This window comes from Hoplias malabaricus, chromosome Y (assembly GCF_029633855.1).
Source record: "Hoplias malabaricus isolate fHopMal1 chromosome Y, fHopMal1.hap1, whole genome shotgun sequence".
Taxonomy (NCBI): Eukaryota; Metazoa; Chordata; class Actinopteri; order Characiformes; family Erythrinidae; genus Hoplias; species Hoplias malabaricus.
The window spans coordinates 14,987,495-15,010,537 of record NC_089820.1 but is presented as its reverse complement, the minus strand read 5'-3'; the positions used below and the strand labels follow the sequence as shown (position 1 = coordinate 15,010,537).

Sequence of the window (23,043 nt, the reverse complement as noted above, 5' to 3'; positions counted from 1 at the left end):
CTTATCCCAAGAATCAGACTGAGCTGAACCTGAATTTTTACAGACGCTCAAATATCAGAACTGGTCAGAATGCACAATACAAATCATTCATACATTTGTCTTCTGCTACTGCTCTTTCCTTGTCAGGGTTGTGGTTTGTCCAGAGCATACACTGAATCATTGGCTGCAAGGCAGTAACACACCCTGGACAGGGCTATAGTCCATCACAGGGCATCAAACGTTCACTCCTGTAAACAAATTCACATACTCACCGTCACTCACATTCACACCTTTGGACAATTGCACACGGCCAATTCACCTACGAACATGTTTTTGGATTGTGTGCAGGAATAGGAGCACACAGACAAAACCCATGCATATACAAGGCAAACACACCCAATTCCTCTGAGAGTGACCTGAAGCAAGAACTGATTACAGGGTCCCCAGAAACTTTGAGAGTCTGGAGCTGTGTGGCTCTGACACTATCGGTTTCACTGCGGTGTTTCACCTGTTTTTATATTCATTCATTCATTCATTATCCGTAACCGCTTATCCAGTTCAGGGTTGCGGTGGGTCCAGAACCTACCTGGAATCATTGGGCGCAAGGAGGGAATACACCCTGGAGGGGGCGCCAGTCCTTCACAGGGCAGGTAGTATCAGAATGAGTGTGTGAGCAAGTGAACCTGATTAAAGGTTGAGGAAAGCTGCATTTCTGGAGGATGTAGGCTTCTAAGTGTGTCACAAAGTATGAATATAAAAGGCGAATTTTGAAACGGAATGTTTGTATTGATGCGGAATTTAGAAATATTTCCTACTTTTTCAAGATGACTCATATCACAACTTCCTGGTCATATGATGCTTACAATGTTACACAATAACAATGTTACACACTTTATGAAAAATTAGACCTTATATCAGAGACTTAAAAAAAAACAAAGACAGTAAATCTTCACATAAATCAGGTTGTTGTAGTGCTCAGAGCTTTTACTTAGAATTGAAAATAAAGTAGCCACAGCTGTTTTCTGGACAACTGTACACTGAATTGTACATTGAGTGCTTTACTAAAAAACTTTGTCCTTGGAGGTGAATGCTCACCATGTACCCAGTGTGGTTCAATTTTTTAAACCTTGTATGCAATTCATATAGATGATCTGGGAGAAAAGCATTATCTGAAAACAGTAGAATGGAGCCATGGAGCCGTTACGTTCAGTATTTGCTTAGTTCAAAGCAATGTGTAAGGCACTTTGTGTTTGGAGACTTCCAGTTGTTCTTTGTCTTTGTTCTTTTGCTACTCCCACAATGTGTGTTTGTGTGTGAGTTAGAGAGAGAGACTCTAGGAGGTCACTGTTGTCTCTGACGTGTTCAAAGGTAAAGGCCAGGCTAAGGCCACATGGAGAGAGAGAGAGAGAGAGAGAGAGAGAGAGAGAGAGAGAGAGAGAGAGAGAGAGAGAGAGCTTCCACACCTTAAACAGGAATGGGACGACATTTCGGATGCATACACCATAGTCACATTGCAGCACCTGTGATATGCAAAGAGAGAGAGAGAGACAAATAGAGAGACGCACACAGTGAGTCCGACTAAGTAAAGATCTGAAGCTGCTGTGCTAAGTGGCTAAGACCACACTGGCTTTTATTTACATAGATATATACAGCTTCATGTACAACCTTTTTGCTGCTTGACACAAAAGGATAATTCACACTGTTCACATTTTCCATGACAGAGCAGGTTATATCTGCACAGTATCATTTTTTCGACTCCAATCTTGGATACACTGAGTTTGTTGGTGGTTGCTGTGAGTGACGCACAGCTGTGCACTGTAACTGCATTTTAATTTTCATTTAAAAATATTAAATATAAATAAATATAATAATTAAATATATTAAAGTTTTTTTTTATTAATGTTCTGTTATAACCATGAGTACAGAGATGTAGCTTCTTGGAATCGCCCATATCTTTTGTAGGCACCCCCCATTTAGGCTAAGAAACATTCATTATTAATATCATGTCATGCTTTATCATTGAATTGAGGAAAATTCTCTCCCAATATCATGCAGGTCTCATTTACACTGATCAATCATAACATTATGACCACCTCCTTGTTTCTACACTCACTGTCCATTCTCTGAGACTCACTGACCACACACTTTGGTGTATTTGACTCTCTGTATACTTTATTCCCCTCCTTTCACACTGTTCTGCAATGGCCAGGACCACCTCCACCGAGCAGGTATGATTTGGGTGGTGGATCATTCTCAGCGCTGTAGTAACACTGACATGGTGGTGATGTTGTGCTGGTAGGAGTGGCTCAGACACAGTAGTGTTGCTGGAATTTTAAAACACTGTGTCCACTTACTGTCCACTGTGGTGCCAATGCTGGTACTGTACGCTGCTTCTTGATCAGAGCCAGTGTTCTACAGGTACTAATAATACTGGTGCTCATGAAAGTTTATGATCCTAAAGCTAGCCATCTGGCATCTGTCCTTGCATTAGCCTGTCATCAGGAAAACACACACACACACACACACACACACACACACACACACACACTCACACAGAGCCCACCAAGTATTTGCCCAAAATTGAGAACACTATGCATTCAATATTTTTGTCTTGAGAAAATTTTATTGTACTGTATTGTACTGCTTCGTAAAAATAAAAAAAGTACACCAGCTTGGAATCTGTGTTCCCAAGCATGTGTGGGTGTGTGAATCAATACAGCTGTGAAAGTGTATGTTTGTGAATACAGCTAAGGGATTCCTCACTAGCATTTCACATACACACACACACACACACACACACACATAGAGAGAGAGAGAGAGAGAGAGAGAGAGAGAGAGAGAGAGAGAGAGAGAGAGAGAGAGAGAGAGAGAGACAGACAGACAGACTGACAGACAGAGAGTCACAGTCCCAGCCCCAGTGCCACTGCATTGCAGGAAGGTGGGGTGTGTGTTATGTTGTTGCTGAGTGAAGGAAACACCAATCAGAGAGTAGCTCTCTGCAGTGTGGAGGCAGATCACTCAGACTGGGGGAAATCCTTCAGCTGCCGAATGGAGTTTTCTCTTTCTGTCTGTTGTCTTTATTTTCTCTTCTTTCTCTCCCTGCTCCCTCTTCAAGACTTCATTCTTTCTTTTTTTTTTTCTTACTTGTTCACTGTCTCATTTTTTTCTATTTGCTTTTCATTTACTTACCCCTTCCTTCCTTCTCTCTCTCTCTCTCTCTCTCTCTCTTTCTCTCTCTCTCTGTCTGTCTCTTTGTCTCGCTCTCTAAGCTGCTGGTTGGAGATAATGGAAAGTGAGGGAAGCTCTGTGGGTGGAAGGAAAAATAAATAAGATCATGTTCTCTGGCTCAATAACTTCATTGGGGAGTACACAGTCAATCTCTGTTTTTCAGTCTGTACTGCCTCCTTCAGCATTTCTCTTTTCCTTTGTTTTTAACTGACCACAGACACTCCCTGGCCACTTTGGTCACCTGTCAGGCACCAGTGGCAGCTTGTCTAGTTTTAATTGGCTTCATAACAGATGGCCTGGTCATGTGGCTGTGTTAAATGATATTTTCATTTTCACTCTTTTTCTATTTATTTATACATAAAGGGAAGAATGAGCTAATGCATATGCTGAAGAGTATGTGTGTGTGTGTATATATATATATATATATATATATATATATATATATATGTACTTGTAGATGGATGAAATATATATTATAGATATATGAAATTATTAAAATAATTTAATTTATCTATAATATATATTTCATTTATCTACAGTACGTTAATGAAGTTAGGCCTTAATGTTGGGTGATGGATCACAGATGTCAATTTATGTCATCCCCAATATATTATATTAAGCTTTTAATCATGCAAGAGAATGCAGTTCCACTGTTCCACAGCCCAACGCTGTGGAGCTTTATACTCCTCTAGCCCACACTTGTTATTGGGATTTGCATGTCTTTAGCATTATTAAGGATTCAACTCATAATCTGCAAACAGGAGGGCATAGTCTTAGACACTAGTAACCTGGCTGTAATTTTTAGAATCAGAAAAAAATTATATAAAAATTAAGATGAGAGAGAGAGAGAATAAATGCATTCTCTTGCTGGCAGATAGTGAAATAGGACTTTGAGAGATTAATACAATAGCTCCAACTTTCCCAAGAGTATACAGTACTCTGGTTTTTGAAGAAGATAATCCTCCATTTTGTTTTACTCTCGTATTCTCTGCATTTTCCACACAGGAGTTTTATAAAGTCTCCACATTTACAGTGGTTTTTTTTCTTTTGAAAGTTTTAGTGTCTTTATTGGCTAGTCACGACACGTACACTGGTGAAATGTAGAAGTCCTTTGTGTCTGAATACCGTAAAACACAATGTACACAGAAATGAAGAACAATTCAAAAAAGACACAGGGCATCACACTCACTCACAGATTCGCTCATAAATTTTTGAATAACCATCTACCAGCGTGTTTTTGGATTCTCAGAGGAAATCCATGCAGACTTGGAGAAAACACACCAAATTTGTCGGTGATAGTAACCTGGGGCAGGTTTGAACCCACAATCCCAGAACCAGGAGCTGTGGCCGCAGCCTTAAGTGATGCATCGCTGTGCTGCAAATTTAGAAAAATGAAAAAAATGTAAGCAAAAACAAGTAAATGAGCAAATGTATTGTCTGTGTGTGTGTGTGTGTGTGTGTGTGTGTGTGTGTGCATGTATTGTGTGTACAGAGAGTTTGCTAAGGAACGTGAAAGGGTTGAAAAGAGACAGGAGTTCCTGAAACTACGCAGACAGCAGCAGATTGAGAGAGAACTCACAGGATACCTCGAGTGGATCTGTAAAGCAGGTATGCCTCTTACACAAATACACCCACATACCCACACTGCATATTTTCACTTAGAGAATCAACACAACACTGCCCACATTTCCATGTGACTACATAAAATATACATTTTGTTCATTTTTCTGTACAGCTGCCAAACTGTTGCAATAAGCCTTAGTTTGCTTCTCCTAAACTGGACTTTTGTTTACTTTTTCATTTTGATGTGGTCTTTCTGATGATGCTTTCATGAAGGAAAATGTTAGGATTTAGTGAGAAGAAGCAGTTTTTAGCATGTTTCCAGAAGATATGAGCCTCTGTAGTTCAGTGACACTATCAAACAGCTCCATGGCAACAACGCAGCCTTTGGTTTTTATCAGCAGGTGCTCTGTGGCTGCTGCCTTCAACCAACAGGCAGCGATGCCTCTTTCATGAGGTCCACCTCTGAGAACAGTCAAATGAGCATGTTCATATTACAATACACATTAGAACTTGGACACAATAGCCTAAGGTATATAAACATTGTGGAAAAAACCCACTTTGGTGATGTCTTGATGAGATTGCCTTGAAGGCTTCTGAACAAGGAAAACTGTGAAGATGGAATATATTCAAATGACTGTGCATTACAAAAATATGAGAGCTCATTTACCTTTTCAGTTTATCATCTTCAGCAGATACTAACTGCAATAGTTACACCCTCAGAAGAACTTTATTATATTATGTATTATATTACACTATATTAATTGTAGATTTTAGGTTGCATTGATTTCATATGCTCCATTTCTTCTCCAGTACTATTGTACTATAATATTTTATTATTATATTGTATAAGTTTTATAATGAAAGCTTACAAATATTCACCAGTCCTTCTGGATAAGTGAATGTAATGTACCTTTAGGGAACACACTGTCGTATCTTTAAAGGTGCGTGTACACTGTACGTTTAATAACAATAGTGTACCTGTACTGTACCTTTATCCTAACAGTGTAGTATTACTATTAACTGAATGAAAATGTTTGCTAGTTAAACACATTAATATGGAAGTGTTCCCTCATGTTCAACTGCAAAAGTGTCCAATTTTCTGGAATGGCTTAGAACATTTTCAAACACTGTTAGCTGAGCTGTTGTTTTTACATTACAGTAAGATCACTTTTGGTCTATATCCGCTATTTCAGGGTAACATTTTGGAAAATCACTTGCTGTAAAGGTGCTAGTGCTACATGGAAATCACTGGACAGAGTTTATTTAAAAGAGGGATTTGTTTTGAAATCAGTTTATTTCTGTTGATGGCTTGAGACATTCTGCTTTATATTGATTCATCTATGAAAGCAAGATGTTTTTGAAAGCCTTGTTATCTTTTAATTCTACACTTGATCTCATAAATATCAATGTACATTTTGTTCTGTGAGTATCTTTCGTAGGTGTGAAAAAAGCAGATTTGTATAGTTCTTCAATGTCTGTTCTGGAGACCACACGTTCAAATGCCCCAAATAAAAAGCTTGATTCACAATTGGCCTAACAGTTAATAAGCCATTTCTCAGCATGGAGCATCCTCCTGCCTATTGTTTCTCAATAGCCCACAGTTCTGTTCTCTGAAGACTTAATTGACTCACAGGAGTGATTTCCCAGCCTCCCTTGGCTGCGGTGACTGAGCTTTGATTTTTAGATTGAATGAGGTCACGTTCCAGTAAACGGCTTGAATGTGGTATACAGTATGTGGTGTGTTCACATATCCTAATCAACAAACAATCCCAAACCTGTCCTGCCATTTCTAAACAATACTGTTGTAAATATACAGTAGCAATATTTTAAAGATATTCAGTTTGCAAAATGACACAGAGTGAATAAAGAAAAATATGATTTATGGAGGAAATGAGACTCATAAGAGCCACGCAAGGGCTGCGAGATCACCAACACTGTCACAGTAATATAAACAGTTTTGTCTTTTCTTAGAACTAAACTTTAGCTTCAGACCTAAAGAAGAATATGTCTTTGTCCATTCTTCCACCATTAATTAACACTAGGGTTTAAAAGAATGGGTATTCTTCAGAGTTATGATTAAGAAAAGGAAATAGATGAAAATGAACCAAAACAAAGAAAGAAAACATTTAAACTTAAAGAAAATAAAGAAATCCATTACTTGTTACTGTCCTATTCAAATATAATGACATTATTACATATTAAACAATCAAGAATATTTATCTTCGTTTATATTCATTAATATTTCCACTCTGAATTAATACAAAAAATAAATAAATAAGTGGTAAAAGTGGCCAAAAAGTTTAACAACACTGTACACAACAATGTCTTGTTAATGCAAAACCTCCAAATCCAGGGTGTGTAGATTCAGCTAAATCTTTCATCTCCTCTCAGTGGACTCCAGTTTTGCTTGCTTGGCCTTTCTTAAGAATGGCTTCCCGCCAAACACGTCCTTCCAGTAGAGCTTAAATGCCTGCAATTTGCTGATTAAAATGACAGGGTGTGTGGTCTGGAGTAACATTTTTCCAGGAGCTCTCGATTGATAGATACCGGTCTGCTCAACTGAGTGGAATACATCAGTAACTCTTCCTGTGAATACCGTATACATGAAATGTCTAAGGTGTTATATGCTACACTTTTTTCTTTACATACCATTTGACATAAACTTGTATGGTTACATAGAGGTAGTTATAATTAAATACAAAACACTTCGTGAAACGTGTGTATGAATAAAAAAAAGTTTCATAATATTACATTATTCTAACATGCAGGTTAGGTTCTTATGAACACAATATAATGCTTTATGGAAGCTGAAGCACATACTAGCAATAAAAACTAGAATCTATAATTTGTTATGTCACAGAACACGTGGATTTTATTTTGTAAAGATGAACACATTTTGAAGTGCAAATGGATTTGCACTGCTGTGTGGTGGCAGTGGCCTGATTCTTCACTTCATAATGTACCTTTAGAGACAGATCTGTCATGCTAGTCAAGCACATGCTCTCTGTGTCTGCAAAGTCACGTTGTTGTAGCACATATAAAATGAGGCATGTCTGTTTCTGAATCACTGACTACCCAGGATAAGACATCATTTGATGGCAGCATATATCTCTCTAAAAACCTAGCGTGTTTCTCCATATCAACAGAAGCGTCTCATATATGCAAGTCACCCATGCCATGGTCACTGATGCAACCCAATATCATGACAGATGTGGGCTTTTGCACCTCTCAGTCTATATGGTCTCTTTCATCATTAGCATGGAAAATGCAACATACATTTTTTTTAAAACAGGCTGAAACATGGAATCCTCTAACCACAGCACAGGTTTCTACTGTCTTTTGGACCAGATGAGATGAGTTTGGTCCCAGAGAATCAGTGATTCCACAAAGAATTGATCCGTGGCTTTCTCCTTGTATAATAAAGTTTCAGGTTGCATTTCCTGATGTAGTGGTTGAAAGTGTTATGGGACAAGTATTTTCCAAAGTGCTTCCAAACCCATTTGACTGTGTTTATCACAAAAAGATGACAGTTTGGTATGTCATACTGTCTAAGGGCTCAAAGATCATGCATTTCAAAGTGTGGCCCTACACAGACAGACATTTCTCTAGGTTATTCAATATTTAAAATATTATGTACAGTAGATCGTGAAATATTTTTAAATCTTGCACTGAACAGTAAAAATGTTTTTAAATTGTTTGACATTCAAGTGGTGAGACATTCAAACCTGAGCCTTTTGTGAAAGCTCACGTTTCCTCGATCATGATACAGGTTACCTGCTTATTATTGAATGTTTTTAGATTTTTATATTATTCATTTATATTTCCCCTGTCCTCTAAACCTCTTTGTATTTTTCAGTGAAACACTGGTTTTTATTTTTCTTACATTTGCAGTAAAAAGAAAATCACCAAGAGAGCTGACACATCACAAATGTGTTTTTTAATGCATTTTACAAAATGTTTCAACTTTTCTAGATATGGGTTTGTGTATTGTACTAATATACTGATTTATTATAGTGTTACCAATTTCATGCACTTATTGAATGTGTTTTCCTACTCTCTGTGTGTGTGTGTGTGTGTGTCTGTGTGTGCGTGTGCGTGTGTGTTTGTCTGTGTCTGTGTGTGTGTGTTTGTCTGTGTCTTTGTGTGTGTGTGTTTGTCTGTGTGTGTTTGTGTGTGTTTGTGTTGTTTTCTGTCTATCAGAGGAAGTAATGCTAGCTGAGGAGGATAAAAATGCAGAAGAGAAGTCTCCACTGGATGGAGCTTGGTACAAGAGGAAATGCAACAACCCAGGTGGGAATATTTTAGAATATCCACTTCTAGGATCCATATCCTACACTGATATTTTATATTATTTTTACCTCGATTGTCACTGTTATTTGCCATTCTGCAATTCCTTTGGAGTCAACAAAGTGCCACCTATGCATCCATCCATCCATGCATCCATCCAACCATCTTTCTGTTTTTGTTATGGTGTCTATGAGACCGATAATATATATATATATATAGAATCGATTGGCTGTCATATATTATACCTCATTACCCAAACATTCCATGATGAAACATTCCTTATTATTGGAGTGCAAATATTGGTGTCTTACACTCCTTTAGGTTGAATAGGTTGTTATATGTGTATGTATTGTTTTTTGTGACATCAATTTCCTGCATATTTGTTTCCAATGTATTTGACGATTGTATTCAGGGGTTGATGATTTTGAAACTAGTGTTCCTATACATTACAATATTTTGTTTAGAAAAGTAAAATAATAATAATAATAATAATAATAACCCTAAGGGCATGACTACATGCATAAACAGTTAGTGACTTAATTGTACTGAATCCCACATAATGTTTACTGCATAAAACTGGAATATATGAATGAATAAATGAATAAAATGAATGAAAAATCACTTTTATATTAAGTCATTTTTCATTAGACTACATTACATCTTCTAAACCTGTCCACTATAGTCCAGTCTATACCATTTGATTGCAATATACTAAGTGTATTACAGCTGTTTAATTACAGGGCACTTCTGAATGACAAAGTACAAAGTGTTGTGGTTGCAACATTATATTTTGTTTATATGAGTATTTTGTTTATTGAGTACCTCATATATATGAATGGCTTGACATATATATGGCATAAATATAAGTGACTTGACACAAGGAATGCGACAGTTGTAGCCCATGTCCTGGATACGTCTGTGTGTGGTGGCTCTTGAAGCATTGACTCCAGCAGCAGTCCACTCCTTGTGAATCTCCCCCAAAGTTTTGAATGGCCTTTTCTTAACCATACTTTCAAGACTGCAGTTATCCCCACTGCTTGTGCACCTTTTTCTGCCGCACATTTTCCTTCCATTCAACTTTCCATTAATATGCTTGGATACAGCAAGAGGGTGTCAATGACTGACTGGACATCTGTCAAGTCAGCAGTCCTCGCCATGATTGTGCAGCCTACTGAACCAGACTAAGGGACCATTCATCAACACTAAAATAAATAAACGCTTGAATTAGATTACTCTGTTTGTAATGAATCTATGTAATATATGAGTTTCACTTTTTGAATTGAATTACTGAAAAAAACATTAACTTTTTGATGATATTCTAATTTATTGAGATGAACCTGTACCAGAGGTCATACCTTCAGCTCATGATTAGCTTCACTTTAAGAATATCTTGTTCTATGATTGTGTATTTTAAATCATATGCTTAATGTGTTGTGAAATTGGAGTAGGGTGTTTATCAGGTTAACAGTGGATGTGCGCTGAAGTGCTCTTAGTCTGATGACTCAGCTTTTACTGCATAAGTGCCACCACCTGCATTAGGTGTGTGTGTCTGTGTCTCTGTCTGTGTGTGTGTGTGTGTGTGTGTTAGTAGTCTCATGCTGGTGTCTATATTCTCACATTCTGTGCAGATTCTGTGCTTTCTTTGTTTGCATAGTTTATATATGCATCGTAGGTCATCATTCATAAAGACAGATGACGTGGACTTAATTTCTGACAGCTGACATAAACCTACACTGATGGAGCAGGAAGCAATTTTACCACCATAAAGTAGCACAGTATTTCTATAAGGGATTATTTATATTTTTGTGTAAAGTACAAATCGCATGAAATGGTGATGAAATCAGCGTGCTTTGTTGTCCTTTGGTCAGTGGGTCCCCCAGATGGGGAAAACATCATTTTTGATACATCCAGGCCACTAGGTGCTGGCTTAATTAATTAAAAAGGAGATCATGGTTAAACGACTGACTCATAGTTTAAAATTTACAATGTTCTATGTTAAAATCTTGTAGATCAAATTTAATCCTAGGAAATCATATGGCCACTGCTGTCTTTGGAATTCCCCTTTTTAAATGTTTGTCTTTTTTCATGAATGGCATATGTAGATTTAAAGTAGTATAATGTACTACATTGTTTCTCTTCATTGTTAATTAATTTCAGGATCTGTGTCTGTGTCATTTTTTCAGTGTTAAAAAGATCCAAAAAGAGCAAAAATGACCTCATCAATGCAGAAGAAGGGGAAGACCACTTCACAGACATCTCATCAGTGGGTAAGTCCATGATTCACATTCTCAAGACATGCTAGAGCATTTTGTTACAGAACACCCACATTTATATGAACTGTGGGATTGCGCAGTTATCATGTACTTTTTAAGATTCTGCAGAAAATGACTACAAAACCTAGCTCTTTGAGAGGTAATGAGAGAGGATTTTTGGTGTTGGTCTAATAGGATGATGAAATGTGGAACAACGTCTCAATGCCATCTTGTATCATCAGCAGAATTAGTGTTGAAGATGAAAGAAAAGTTATGATATATTTTTGTATTGGTTGATATTTTATAAAAAAAATTAAGCCTTTTTTTCTCATCAGAGCACAGAAGTATATTCGGATTATGCTTCCACATTTATTTGGACAGCTGATCTGGAATTTTAACAACATGCACAAAAGTTGGCAAAAAAGCCAGTGTCTTTATTTGATTTGCTTTAATTAAAATGCAGCATAGGTCAAGAGTTTTCTACACTGATCGTTGCATACTGGTAACAGAGGACTATGTGACTGCACTTTTTTAATTCATTTATATAATATATATGACATATAATTTAAAAGACACATGTCTTTCCATCTTTTATATAAAACCATCTTGATTTTGCCTCTCTTTCAGTGGTGTAGACAAAAACTGACTGGGGGGGGGGGCACAATTATTCTTTCTAAAATAATCAACAAATGCACATTTGCGCAGAGGAATAGATTTCATCACTGGTTTCAGTTTTTATCAGCGCCAGCACATTGAGATTGTTGCCGGGACTGGGGGACTAGTCTGCTTATTAAGGACTCCTACATTTGTAATGTCTCATATAGAGATACTTCTTCTAAATATCATCTACATTTTCAATATCACGTTGAACTCTGCAGGGCATCACAGCTGATTAAACACTGTGTTTAATATAGACCCACATTCCCACATGGCTAGACTAAAGACATTTATTGGGGTTTTGTTTCAATAGATGAAGTAAGGGAAAAGAAAGAGCGAGCAAGAGAGAGAGAGTGGGTGGAAAGATAGAATACATGAAGGGCTGGCCAGTTTATGAGGCTTCACTCGTGTCAAATTTTGAGATTAAAATAGCCCATGAAATGATTATTTCTTGTCTCTCCCAAGGCGAGTTACGAGATGCTAATGGGCCGATTTTTCACCTCTGCCTTTTTTTCATGCTCTGTCTTGACATTTGAGTTTAATTTGAGTTACTGGGGGTTTAATATAGCGCAGAGGCTGGGAGGCAGACGCCAAGTTGGGAAGTGAGTTCAGCTTCGTCACTGCAGCTTTGTCAAAAACACATGGTGCATTTATTAAAATTCATGATTGATAAAGTAACCATCTGCAGAGTCTCTGTGGGTTTGCATATGAAGCAAGGACTTAGGGGTGAAACATTGCTTGAGTTTAAGTTTTAATGCTAGAGATGCTCTACTTTAGAGGAATTGCTGATGCATTTATATTTAATCTGTATATAGACATTATAGACACTTTAGATACAATGCAGAAAAGTAATTTGCTCGTAGTGGGTCACAAATGTTGGGTGTGATTTTGATGGCTTGCTTTCCTTCAGTACCAGTTGCCTTCATTTTTTATTTTTATTTTTTGTCTGTAATACCTGAACCCCACCTCACCACAGCCCCACAGGGTTCTCCATTTGCTCGGGCTAGCGTCAAAAGCAGCAAGAATGAAAGTTCCTCATACTTCCGGAGAAAAGAGAAGAGGGTCCGCTTCTTTATTCGACGCATGGTGAAGTCTCAGGGCTTCTACTGGACTGTGCTGTGTCTAGTGGGCCTCAACACACTGTGTGTGGCCATAGTGCATTATGAACAGCCCGAGTGGCTCACATACGCTCTCTGTGAGTACACTACACACTACAATTATAATTCTAAACCTCAGTCTATATATTCTACAATTTTATAAACTGTTTATAAACTGCTGGATAGTGGACAGCCTTTTTGTCCTTTGGACCATGAGCACTTAAACCTATACATCTGTAGATAACAGTAGAAAACCTTATCGGAAATATATTAATTACTAAGAATGTACTTCTCAGTTATATCAGTTTGATTTTAATTTGATCAAAATTAATTTTAATTCAGTTCAGTAATTATAATAATGTTCTGATAGGTTGTTTAGTATAGAAACATGTTGGATCTGTGAATAAACTGTTACAGTAGAATATATTCAATAAAAGCACAGAGCTCATATGCACCTGTGTGTATACATTGATCCATTATATATCATTTTTATGATTACTAATTTATGCTGTGGTTTTGGCTGCAGATTTGGCGGAGTTTGTGTTTTTGGGCTTGTTTTTGAGTGAGATGAGTCTGAAGATGTACGGCCTTGGGCCCAGAAACTACTTTCACTCCTCCTTCAACTGCTTTGACTTCGGGGTTGGTGTATTTCCATGCTTAGTTTGAACATGTTAAATAGGTTTTAAACTAACTCAGTGTGAGAACTATTTTAACCATTTATTACAAGCTAATTGTAATGTGAATTATCTTACTGAGAAACCCTTTAAACCAGAAAGGGCATGTATGTGATCCCCTTGCATATTAGCTTCTGTAGTTTCAGATATTTAATACTAATAACTAAGTTACAACTGAATATTCAATTTATACACATAAATGTACTGTAGTTTATTTTATTTTAGCAGGGTAGACACTAAGGGTTACAGATATTGGGGAATTACCTTTGAGCTTCTTCATCATTAAAAGTAAAGGAGTCTCTGCAACATTATTGTGGGATAAGGATGTTTGTATTGTGTGTGCTTTGTGCAGGTAATTGTGGGAAGTATTTTTGAGGTGATCTGGGCAGCAGTTAAACCTGGAACCTCTTTTGGGATTAGTGTGTTAAGAGCACTACGTCTGCTGAGGATCTTCAAGGTCACAAAGTAAGAGGAAAAACTACTATGATTCACCATGATATGCAAAGTTTTATGCACATTCATACATTCATTCATTGTCTGTAACCACTTATCCAGTTCAGGTTTGCTTTAGGTCCGGAGCCTACCCGGAATCACTGGGTGCAAGGCAGGAACACACCCTGGAGGGGGCACCGGTCCTTAACAGGGCTGATCTATGCAGAGTTATGCAAATTTGTACATGTTTATGCAAATATATCAAATTACATATTTTGTTGATTTTCATTGTGAATAAATATATAAGCATTTAGTCATTGTATGGGTCTGTTCTCACATAATGAAAAGGAATAGGCTGTGTTCAAATGATAAAAATTAAATAAGAGCAATAGAGTAGTGCTTCATGTTTGTGTTTTTTGACAGCAAATATATATTTTATAGAAATTAAAATGTGCATATTTCTTCAATTTTTGGAACTGCATTCTATGACTATTACACATTGGACACCAAATTTCCTGTAGATGACATCACTTAGAATATCAAAAAAACACCAAAAAAAAACATTATGGGATTTGAACGATAGAATGTATCCAAACCTTTGTATAAGACATAAGTATAATTCTAGAGTTCTCTGGGTTCTACGTATTCTAATGCATTAATGATTTATGGTGTATTTTGAGACTGCTTTCCAGACATATTTCCTTTCCTAAACAGAGTTATTCAGATTGCAGTATTGATTGACTGAAAGCATTGTGTGTATGTGTGTGTGTGTGTGTGTGTGTGTGTGTGTAGGTACTGGAACTCTTTAAGGAACCTGGTGGTATCCCTGCTGAACTCCATGAAGTCCATCATTAGCCTGCTGTTCCTCCTCTTCCTCTTCATTGTGGTGTTTGCTCTGCTGGGCATGCAGCTGTTCGGTGGACAGTGAGTATTAGGGCTTAACATCCTGCTTTAAGAAGATAATATTTTCCATTATTAGTTTTGAAATAATCTCTAGGGTTGCAGCTACATAGTCATAGTTACTTTATGTATAGTCCCTCCCACCAACGTTTTTTTAAGGCGAATTCCACTAGGTTTATCAAAATATCTGCATGCTTCCATCTTTATTTAATCAATTATTTAAAACTTTAAATATGTTACATATACATGGAAGACCATCATCATCTAACTTGTTGTAATAAGTCAAGCAGTAGCCCAATGTGTAGCATTTATTTATTTTTTTTTTTTCCGTAAATCCAAAAAAATAAATAAAAAATAAAAAATATTTTTTACACATTTTCCATAGAGATTTGACTTGTCTTTTATAACTGTTCTACCAATCTATAATTTAAAAAGAAATTGCAAAATTTAGAACTAAGGGCCACAAAGTCTATGACATAAATATGTATTAAAATATTTGTAATTTTATTGTTATTTTGATACGATAGTACTATAATATTAATATTATCCAGGTACTGTTATATAATTCCCTGCATGTACCTGCTCTGCATCCATTTTAAAACCTTGCTATGACACAAAACATTAATGAGACTATCACAAAACTATTTACAGGCATTGAGTAATATTCCTTTAACTATTTGATATATGATTACATTTTTTGGACATTTGTTTCCCATCACCTATCCCGCCATAACAATTAAGGTTTGGCAAGTTAAAATGCTGTTTTTAACACTGAACCACTGTAATCTACCTTGTTTGCATGGTTACATGTATTCATGCGAAACTTTTGAGAGAACAGAGGATTTCCACTTTAAACAGACAAACCCATACTGTCGTCCCTTGACAAGAGAAAGTCTCGCTTTACTAAAGTCACTCTCATTAGAAGCAACATTGACTCCTCCAGGGCCTGCCTTCATTTTCCCCTTGCTTCACGTTAACAAACATGCCAGCATTGGAATGGAAAAGCAGAGGTTTTCATTTCTTCATGCCATGAATTATTGATAGAGCTGTGTAACGGAGGAATTGGCTGTGTGCACTCTCGCCACAAGGTAAATATCAGTTTAAATGCGTAAACATCCAGTCATACGATCCAGTGCAACGGTTGCCCAGCTACATAAACAAATACTTTATACAAATGTTATTGAAATGAAGCTGAAAGGAACACAGTATGAACCCTCAAGACACTAAATCCTCTGCTGCTGGAGGAGCAGACACAAGCTTTCACTGGGATTTCAATGCACAGCTTAGCGAAAGAGTTGGTCTACGGTAGTGAGACGCCTACCAACTAGGGTTTGATTCCCTACTGGGGTAAACACACTATGCTATGCCACTAAGAGTCCTTGAGCAAGACTCTGTATTCTATAAACAGTATTTTAACAGAAAATATGCTCCAGTGATAAAGAGAAATGAGAAGCTGAATGAATTGTGATACATGGCAATGAAACAATGAGACATTTCTGCTACCTAAGCTGTCTCATCCTTTCATATGTCTTTTAAAATATTGTCAAATATACTCTGCTAATATCAAGTATGAAAGCACAGACCTCCTGATTGTTGGGTAAATTAGCTAAGATTCTTTTTTGGGTTTCATCACCATTCTTCTATTTGAGGAAGATTTCAAGCCTATTACTTATTAAAATAATGTGGGCTGAACACATTCAACTGCTTCCTCCATTCACACACTTAGAGAGTAAAACCCTGCTCAGAAGAATGTCTTTTCCTGAAAATAAATCTCAGCTTTTTCCCTTCTATTCAACCTTTTTCTATAGCTTTGTAATTAGGTCCCTAAAGAGAGGTGGAGAATGCAGAAGAACAAGGTGGCAGGAGTTAGATTGGATTGTAATATGAGGATTTGTGCACATTTATTCCAGAAGCAATAGCAAACAATGTTAATTTGGGTGTTTATGCACATGGGAATAAACAACACACAGGAAAACAGTGTAGCATGCATGGATATCTGTGCTTTGCAGGTTTCAGTGCTGTATGCAGCCACAGCTGTTATTATCACTTGAAAATTATGCTTTAATTAAAATTAATTGTTTTTATATTACTTAATTGCCCACTAGTGGAAGTCTGTTTTTGTAATAAAATTTCAAGGATCAGACTGGTTTAAACTGGCCTGGCACATTCTGGGTTTTTCGTTTTGTTTTTTTTTTGTTTTTGTTTTTTTTTGGGGGGGGGGGTTTATATTCACATTCACATTCATGGGTTAGGCATAGACAGAGAAATAGGCTCTTCAACATAGAGAGTCTTATCAAATATATAATTGGAAAATGTGTACATGGTATCATGAAATTATACTGCAGTATAATTTATTATTTTTCATATATAGTGAACAAGCAGAGACACACCAAACCAAAATAAACTTTCTTTTTTAGAAAGATTCTAAACTTTCATATATATCACATTTGTCGTCATATATGAAGTTATTTCTTTAAGGTTTAATTTAAAAATAGTGGCATTTTACTACATTGTCATTTTGTGACTTTAACAGAAAGCATACTGGAGCCTGTTTATCCAGACTGTAAATATGTTGTTATATAAGTAACTACTGTGTAAAAATAAATAAATTAATAGAACTAATATAGAAAACATGTAATAACTTCCAAAGTCCCAATGTTTTTATATCATCTAGGTTTAATTTTGAAGAGGAGACCCCAACTACAAACTTCGATACATTTCCGGCTGCCATTCTGACAGTGTTCCAGGTAAAGTTGATATTTCGAAAGTTTCTTGTTGGTGTTTCAGGGTCTGGTGAGGCCAGCAGATACTCTGCTATCCCACTTGTTGTTGCAGATTCTGACAGGAGAAGACTGGAATGCAGTGATGTATCATGGGATTGAATCTCAGGGAGGAGTAAAGCGTGGAATGTTCTCTTCTGTCTACTTCATCGTCCTAACTCTGTTTGGAAACTGTATCCTACTCTTATTCTGAAAAAGTGCTGGACAAATTTGTAAATATTCTGAAGTGAATTTTGTACAAAACTTTATGAAAACATCATTGTAAACAATTGCTTTAAGACAATGCAATTTTTTAACAGTATACAGTTTTCTTAAAGTATGGCTGTTATGCTATGAAATTTTGGAGGTGGATTTCTTGAAAAGACAATTGAATAATTGAATAATCATAGTTATTAAAGAAGGAGTGAGTGAATCAATATGTTTTTATGGGTGTAGCCTTGGCTACAGTACCTATAGAGTGAAGCTCAATTTCATTGTTGCTGTTGTTGGTCTTTAGTTGATTTTGCTGGTGCTGGAAGTAAATGACTCTCAGTCTGCAATAGAAATGCACTGGTGACATTAATTGAGAACAGTTATAGAAAACTATAGAATTGCAATAAAATGATTGTAAAAAGTGCAGTATAATACTTTATTGGTAGCTATGCCCTCATTAGTTCTACAAGATTTTTTTAAAATTCTGTGTGTGATACACACATCTATATCTTATTACTTTAACCCATGTCTGAACAGACACTCTCCTCAATGTCTTCTTGGCCATTGCTGTTGACAACCTTGCCAATGCACAGGAACTCACTAAGGTAGCACTCGCAGACTCACTCATTCATTCTCTCTCTCTCTCACACACACACACACACACACACACACACACATACATACCTACACACACATACATTCTCTGACACTCTGTCACACTATACCAGCCATTTGAGGCCAAGCAGGCACACTATGAATCTCCCCCTTGAGGGTTGTGTTTCCTGGGTTAAAGAGGGAGCGATCCTATCTCCATAGCCTGCCATACACAGCCTCCCTTTATTGGCTCCATAACACTGTCTGGAAAGGCTGTTCACTATTGACTGATGCGTGCCTTGCTCTGTAACTCAAGGTAATGGAGCGTCCCAACACTAGCAGGATTTAAGACTTTACATTGTACTGTACATACAGTACAGGGAAAGATCACAGGTAGTTTTCGCAGACAGTTTTTTCCTGCCCTTTTTTTTAAAGTTACATAAATGACAAAACGAATATATCTACTATATGTGAAACCTTATTGCAAAAAAGCTAAAATATTAAATATGGAATCTGTATGAAAGGTTTTGTGAATAACGTATTTAATTCATTCCAATGCAAGAAATTCTAAAATAAAAATGTGTAATACATTTTGCACAAGCCACAATTTATACACTTTCCCAACATTTTAACTGTTTCCCAACATTTTAACATTAAGTAAACAGTCACGTTAGAATAAACTGTACAGAAGCGGGTTCTTAAGGGTATGTTGATATTTTCCTTTAGAAAATTAATAAAACAGGGCATCACGGTTGCGCAACATGTAGTTTTGCTGTAACATAGCTCCAGGTTCCTGGGGTTGTGGGTTCAAACCTTGCCTTAGGTCACTGTTTGTGAGGATTTCCTCTGCATGCTCCAGATAAATTAAATGTCAGAATTGATTAATTGGTTATGGGTCACACTTTAATGCTTTCTCTTGGTCTTTGTCTCATTCAGGATGAAGAAGAACAAGAGGAGGCTATTAGTAAAAAGTTGGCCCTGCAGAAGGCTAAAGAGGTGAAAGAAGTCAGCCCCATGTCAGCCGCTAACATATCTCTCACAGCGTAAGTAAGGGGTACTTTAAACCCACTACTGTTAAACTATACCAGTTCTTTCCAAACTGATGTCCATATTTATGCTGTTTATACATGTGTTTTATATATATTTTTACATATTTGTAATTTCATTTGTGCTGAACTATGGAATAGTGTTTTTATGTTTAAAAGTGTGTGTGTGTGTGTGTGAGAGAGAGAGAGAGAAAGAGAGAGAGAGAGAGAGAGAGAGAGAGAGAGAGAGAGGTGTACATGCTCATCTATGTGTTTTGTTGGTGTTATTTTTGTGAATACTTATGTCCCCACTGAAACAGCATGCATATTTTAGCTGTGGAATGGGTCAGATAATGTTCAGATTAGACAGCGCACGCTGTGTAGCATCTGACTGAATTGTTTGACTGATAGGCCATGACAGAAGAGCTTATTGGAAAAGGAAAAAAGTGTTTGCTCCATGTTAGGCAAGTAGTTAATTCCCTCTATAGGCCATTCAAGTTTAATACTCTGATACAGTTTTTTGGAAAATAAGCCTCTTGGCTTCAATAGCTGCCATTTGTTTTATTTTATTGTAATAAACAGCAATGCATCTGTCCTTGACATAGAACATCAGCTGGACTATATTTGCTAATTTGATTACATTGCTAATTTTCATAACTCTAAACTGAATCCTCTATAGGTCTAATGGGCTAGCTGATATTTGCCATAATATTATGGCTAGTTATTTAGACAAAATTATCTTTTTTTTTTTTTTTTTAAATATGTCAAAGACATTTACATTTTGAAATTTCTTTGCTTGATTTGGTATCAGTTTGGGACTCCCTTTAATTGCTTGTTTATTTACAAGACATTGGTCCGCCTCATGGAGACCATTGGAAATGGTCAGTTCCTTGGCCGTAATTAAGCATGACATATCTGAAGGATGAATGTGCTTGTAAATAATATATGAATCTTTGAGTTGAAATCTGGCATGACTTAGTTGAGATTGTTACTCCCGTTGAGTTGACCTTTCGTGGGGCGAGGCTGGAGTCAGTGTGACTGAAAGCTCCACTGTCTCAGGCTCCGCCCCTGTTTCTTTCCCCTCCCATATTTTGTTTTCCTTTTTTGTGTGTTTTGTGTTGTTTTGTTTGGTTTGATTTATGCAGTTTTATAAGGCCAAATGGAGGTGCACTGTCACACAGCTCCTCCCACTCCGGCTCTGATTCACCGTGAGTTTCTTTCTTCTGTTAAAGCCTGCTCCTTCATTTTCTGTCTTCCTTTGTTCCACACACTCTCACCACATCGCTTCATTTCCACTCACTCTCAGTATAAACCAAATCAGACACTTTGAATGTACTTCATTCAGACTCTTATACTGCATATACTGTGATAAATGATTCTGAAATTCGCATTTCAGAAAGTTACATTTTTTAAATGCATTGTGAAACATAAATACACATTATGCTGAATTATGAAAAATTAAAATTGTTTTAAGAGTAATTTTGAGCCTTTTATTCCTTTATTAATAAACCCTTTATTTATTTGTGGGTTTATTCTAAGTCATCTTGCTTATCCTCTCACGTCAAACTTGACCAAGGTTGCAAGTCTTGCATTCTGTTTTTTAGTGGTTTTAGCTGTGCTAATGCTTTAGGTAAATTAAAAGTTCAGCAAACAATGTATACAGTTTACCCATACAGGGAAAGTAGTCAGTCGCCCATGACATTTTGGTGATTGAAGTAGTCTTTGCTCTGTTATTTTTGAAAATCTATTTATCATATTTAAAATTTTAAAATAGAAAGTTGTTTTTGACAGCTGTGTAATGTTTAAACAATATCATTTGACAGAACGTACAGCAATGTACACCAATCAGCTATAACTTTGACTGCCTCTCTTTTTCTGACTGTACAAACCTTCAGCTCCATTAACCATCTGTCAAATGCACACTGTTTTCTTAAACAGATTCAATCTATTGCTCTGCACACTTTATGTGGCCCATTTCACTCTGTCCTTCTGTTGTCAGGACACCCACAAACCACAGAGCAGGGAGGATTTGGGCGGTGGATCATTCTCAGTGCTGCAGTGACACTGACCTGATGGTTGTATGTTAGTGTGTTTTACGCTGGTACTAGTGGATCAGGCAGTGCAAAAGGATTTTTTAATCCCCTCAGTCTCACAGCAAGACTAAGGGTAGTCCACCACCTAAAGATATCCAGGCAACAGTGTCCAGTGACCCATGATTAATGACTACATGATGACCAAAAACAAACTGTGCAGCTAAAGATGAGCCACTGTGAATTTAACTTTACAAAGTGGGCCACCACGTTAGGTGGGTGTCTAATAAATTGGGCAGTGAATGGACACAGCATTTAAAAACTTGAGCAACACTGCTGTGTCTTTTCCATTTGTACTATTGCCACACACACACTAAAACACCACCATTACATTAGTGTCACTCTAGCGTTGAGAGCAATCCACCAGCCAAATCATACCTTTGTGGTGGTCCTGTGGGGAACCTGACCATTGAAGAACAGGGTAAAAATGGGTAAATAATGTATGCAAAGCAACTACAGACTGTACTACAAAGTAATTTTCTATAGTGGGTGGAGCTGAGAGAATGGTCACTGCATTGATGATAATATTCTTATATGACTGTTTATGTAAATATATAAGCAGTGTAAGCATTTAGGGCTGTTAGCTATTGTGTAAGCAGTGATGTTTACCTGTTGTTTCTCTGGCTCTGTAGAGATTAGCTGTTTACGGTTAGCTAGGACAGCTCTGTGTTGATAGTTAGCGGTTAGCTTGGTGCTGTAGCTGGCAGTGTGTTGTGATCTCAGAGCCAGCTCTCTGTATGTGAATGAGTGTCACTACTAGAGCTGCTGCTGCTCCTGCTGCTGTTGCTCAGCCAGTGAGTCAGCACTTCTGCAGCCAAGCCCTGGAGTGCCCACCATCTGCGAAGACACAGACAGACACACACAGATGCACACACACATAAACATTGAGATAAAGAAGGAAAGAGAAGTACAGTGCCAATCTTTTATGTTTGTAATAAAGTGAATATTATGGATCTAAATTTATTAACTGCAGACTATGTAGCCTATTGGTTTACGTATTTTTTAAAAGAAAACTTAATTCTTTTTGGAAAATAAAGATTATCTTTTTAAAGGAATATTAAGTAGTATTTTACCTTAATATTGCCACTTCAAAATCATTATGATGTTTCAATCACTTGTAATAGAGAGAACAGAGAATTCGTTGTTGCTACTTTAGGTTCATAACTTCACACACTGTAACTTTGGAGTAGGGTAGGAAAATGGATAAGATTGTTAGTGAAAGAATAGATGTGGGATAGAGTTCCATTCTGTTTTTATTGTTACATGCCCAATTTTGTCTCTTCATTTAGTATG

At 36.9% G+C, this 23,043-nt stretch overlaps 1 protein-coding gene and 1 long non-coding RNA gene across 2 annotated transcripts in view; one reads left to right on the top strand and one right to left on the bottom strand.

Moving 5' to 3' along the window:
* LOC136678685 (voltage-dependent N-type calcium channel subunit alpha-1B-like) overlaps positions 1-23,043 on the top strand; it is a 129,428-nt gene that overhangs the window by 60,261 nt on the left and 46,124 nt on the right. The window contains exons 8-19 of the mRNA XM_066656778.1: positions 4,700-4,815; positions 8,971-9,060; positions 11,241-11,324; positions 12,943-13,161; positions 13,590-13,702; positions 14,090-14,202; positions 14,962-15,093; positions 17,744-17,816; positions 17,905-18,022; positions 18,579-18,646; positions 19,572-19,678; positions 20,806-20,868. Of these exons, the coding sequence (XP_066512875.1) occupies positions 4,700-4,815; positions 8,971-9,060; positions 11,241-11,324; positions 12,943-13,161; positions 13,590-13,702; positions 14,090-14,202; positions 14,962-15,093; positions 17,744-17,816; positions 17,905-18,022; positions 18,579-18,646; positions 19,572-19,678; positions 20,806-20,868 (1,296 nt within the window). The remainder of the gene's footprint in view (positions 1-4,699; positions 4,816-8,970; positions 9,061-11,240; positions 11,325-12,942; positions 13,162-13,589; positions 13,703-14,089; positions 14,203-14,961; positions 15,094-17,743; positions 17,817-17,904; positions 18,023-18,578; positions 18,647-19,571; positions 19,679-20,805; positions 20,869-23,043) is intronic.
* On the bottom strand, positions 17,936-22,555 carry LOC136678686 (uncharacterized). The gene is made up of 3 exons (XR_010796487.1): positions 22,360-22,555; positions 18,300-18,382; positions 17,936-18,049 (listed from the first exon to the last, which is right to left on the bottom strand). It is a non-coding gene; the product is annotated as an uncharacterized lncRNA (long non-coding RNA).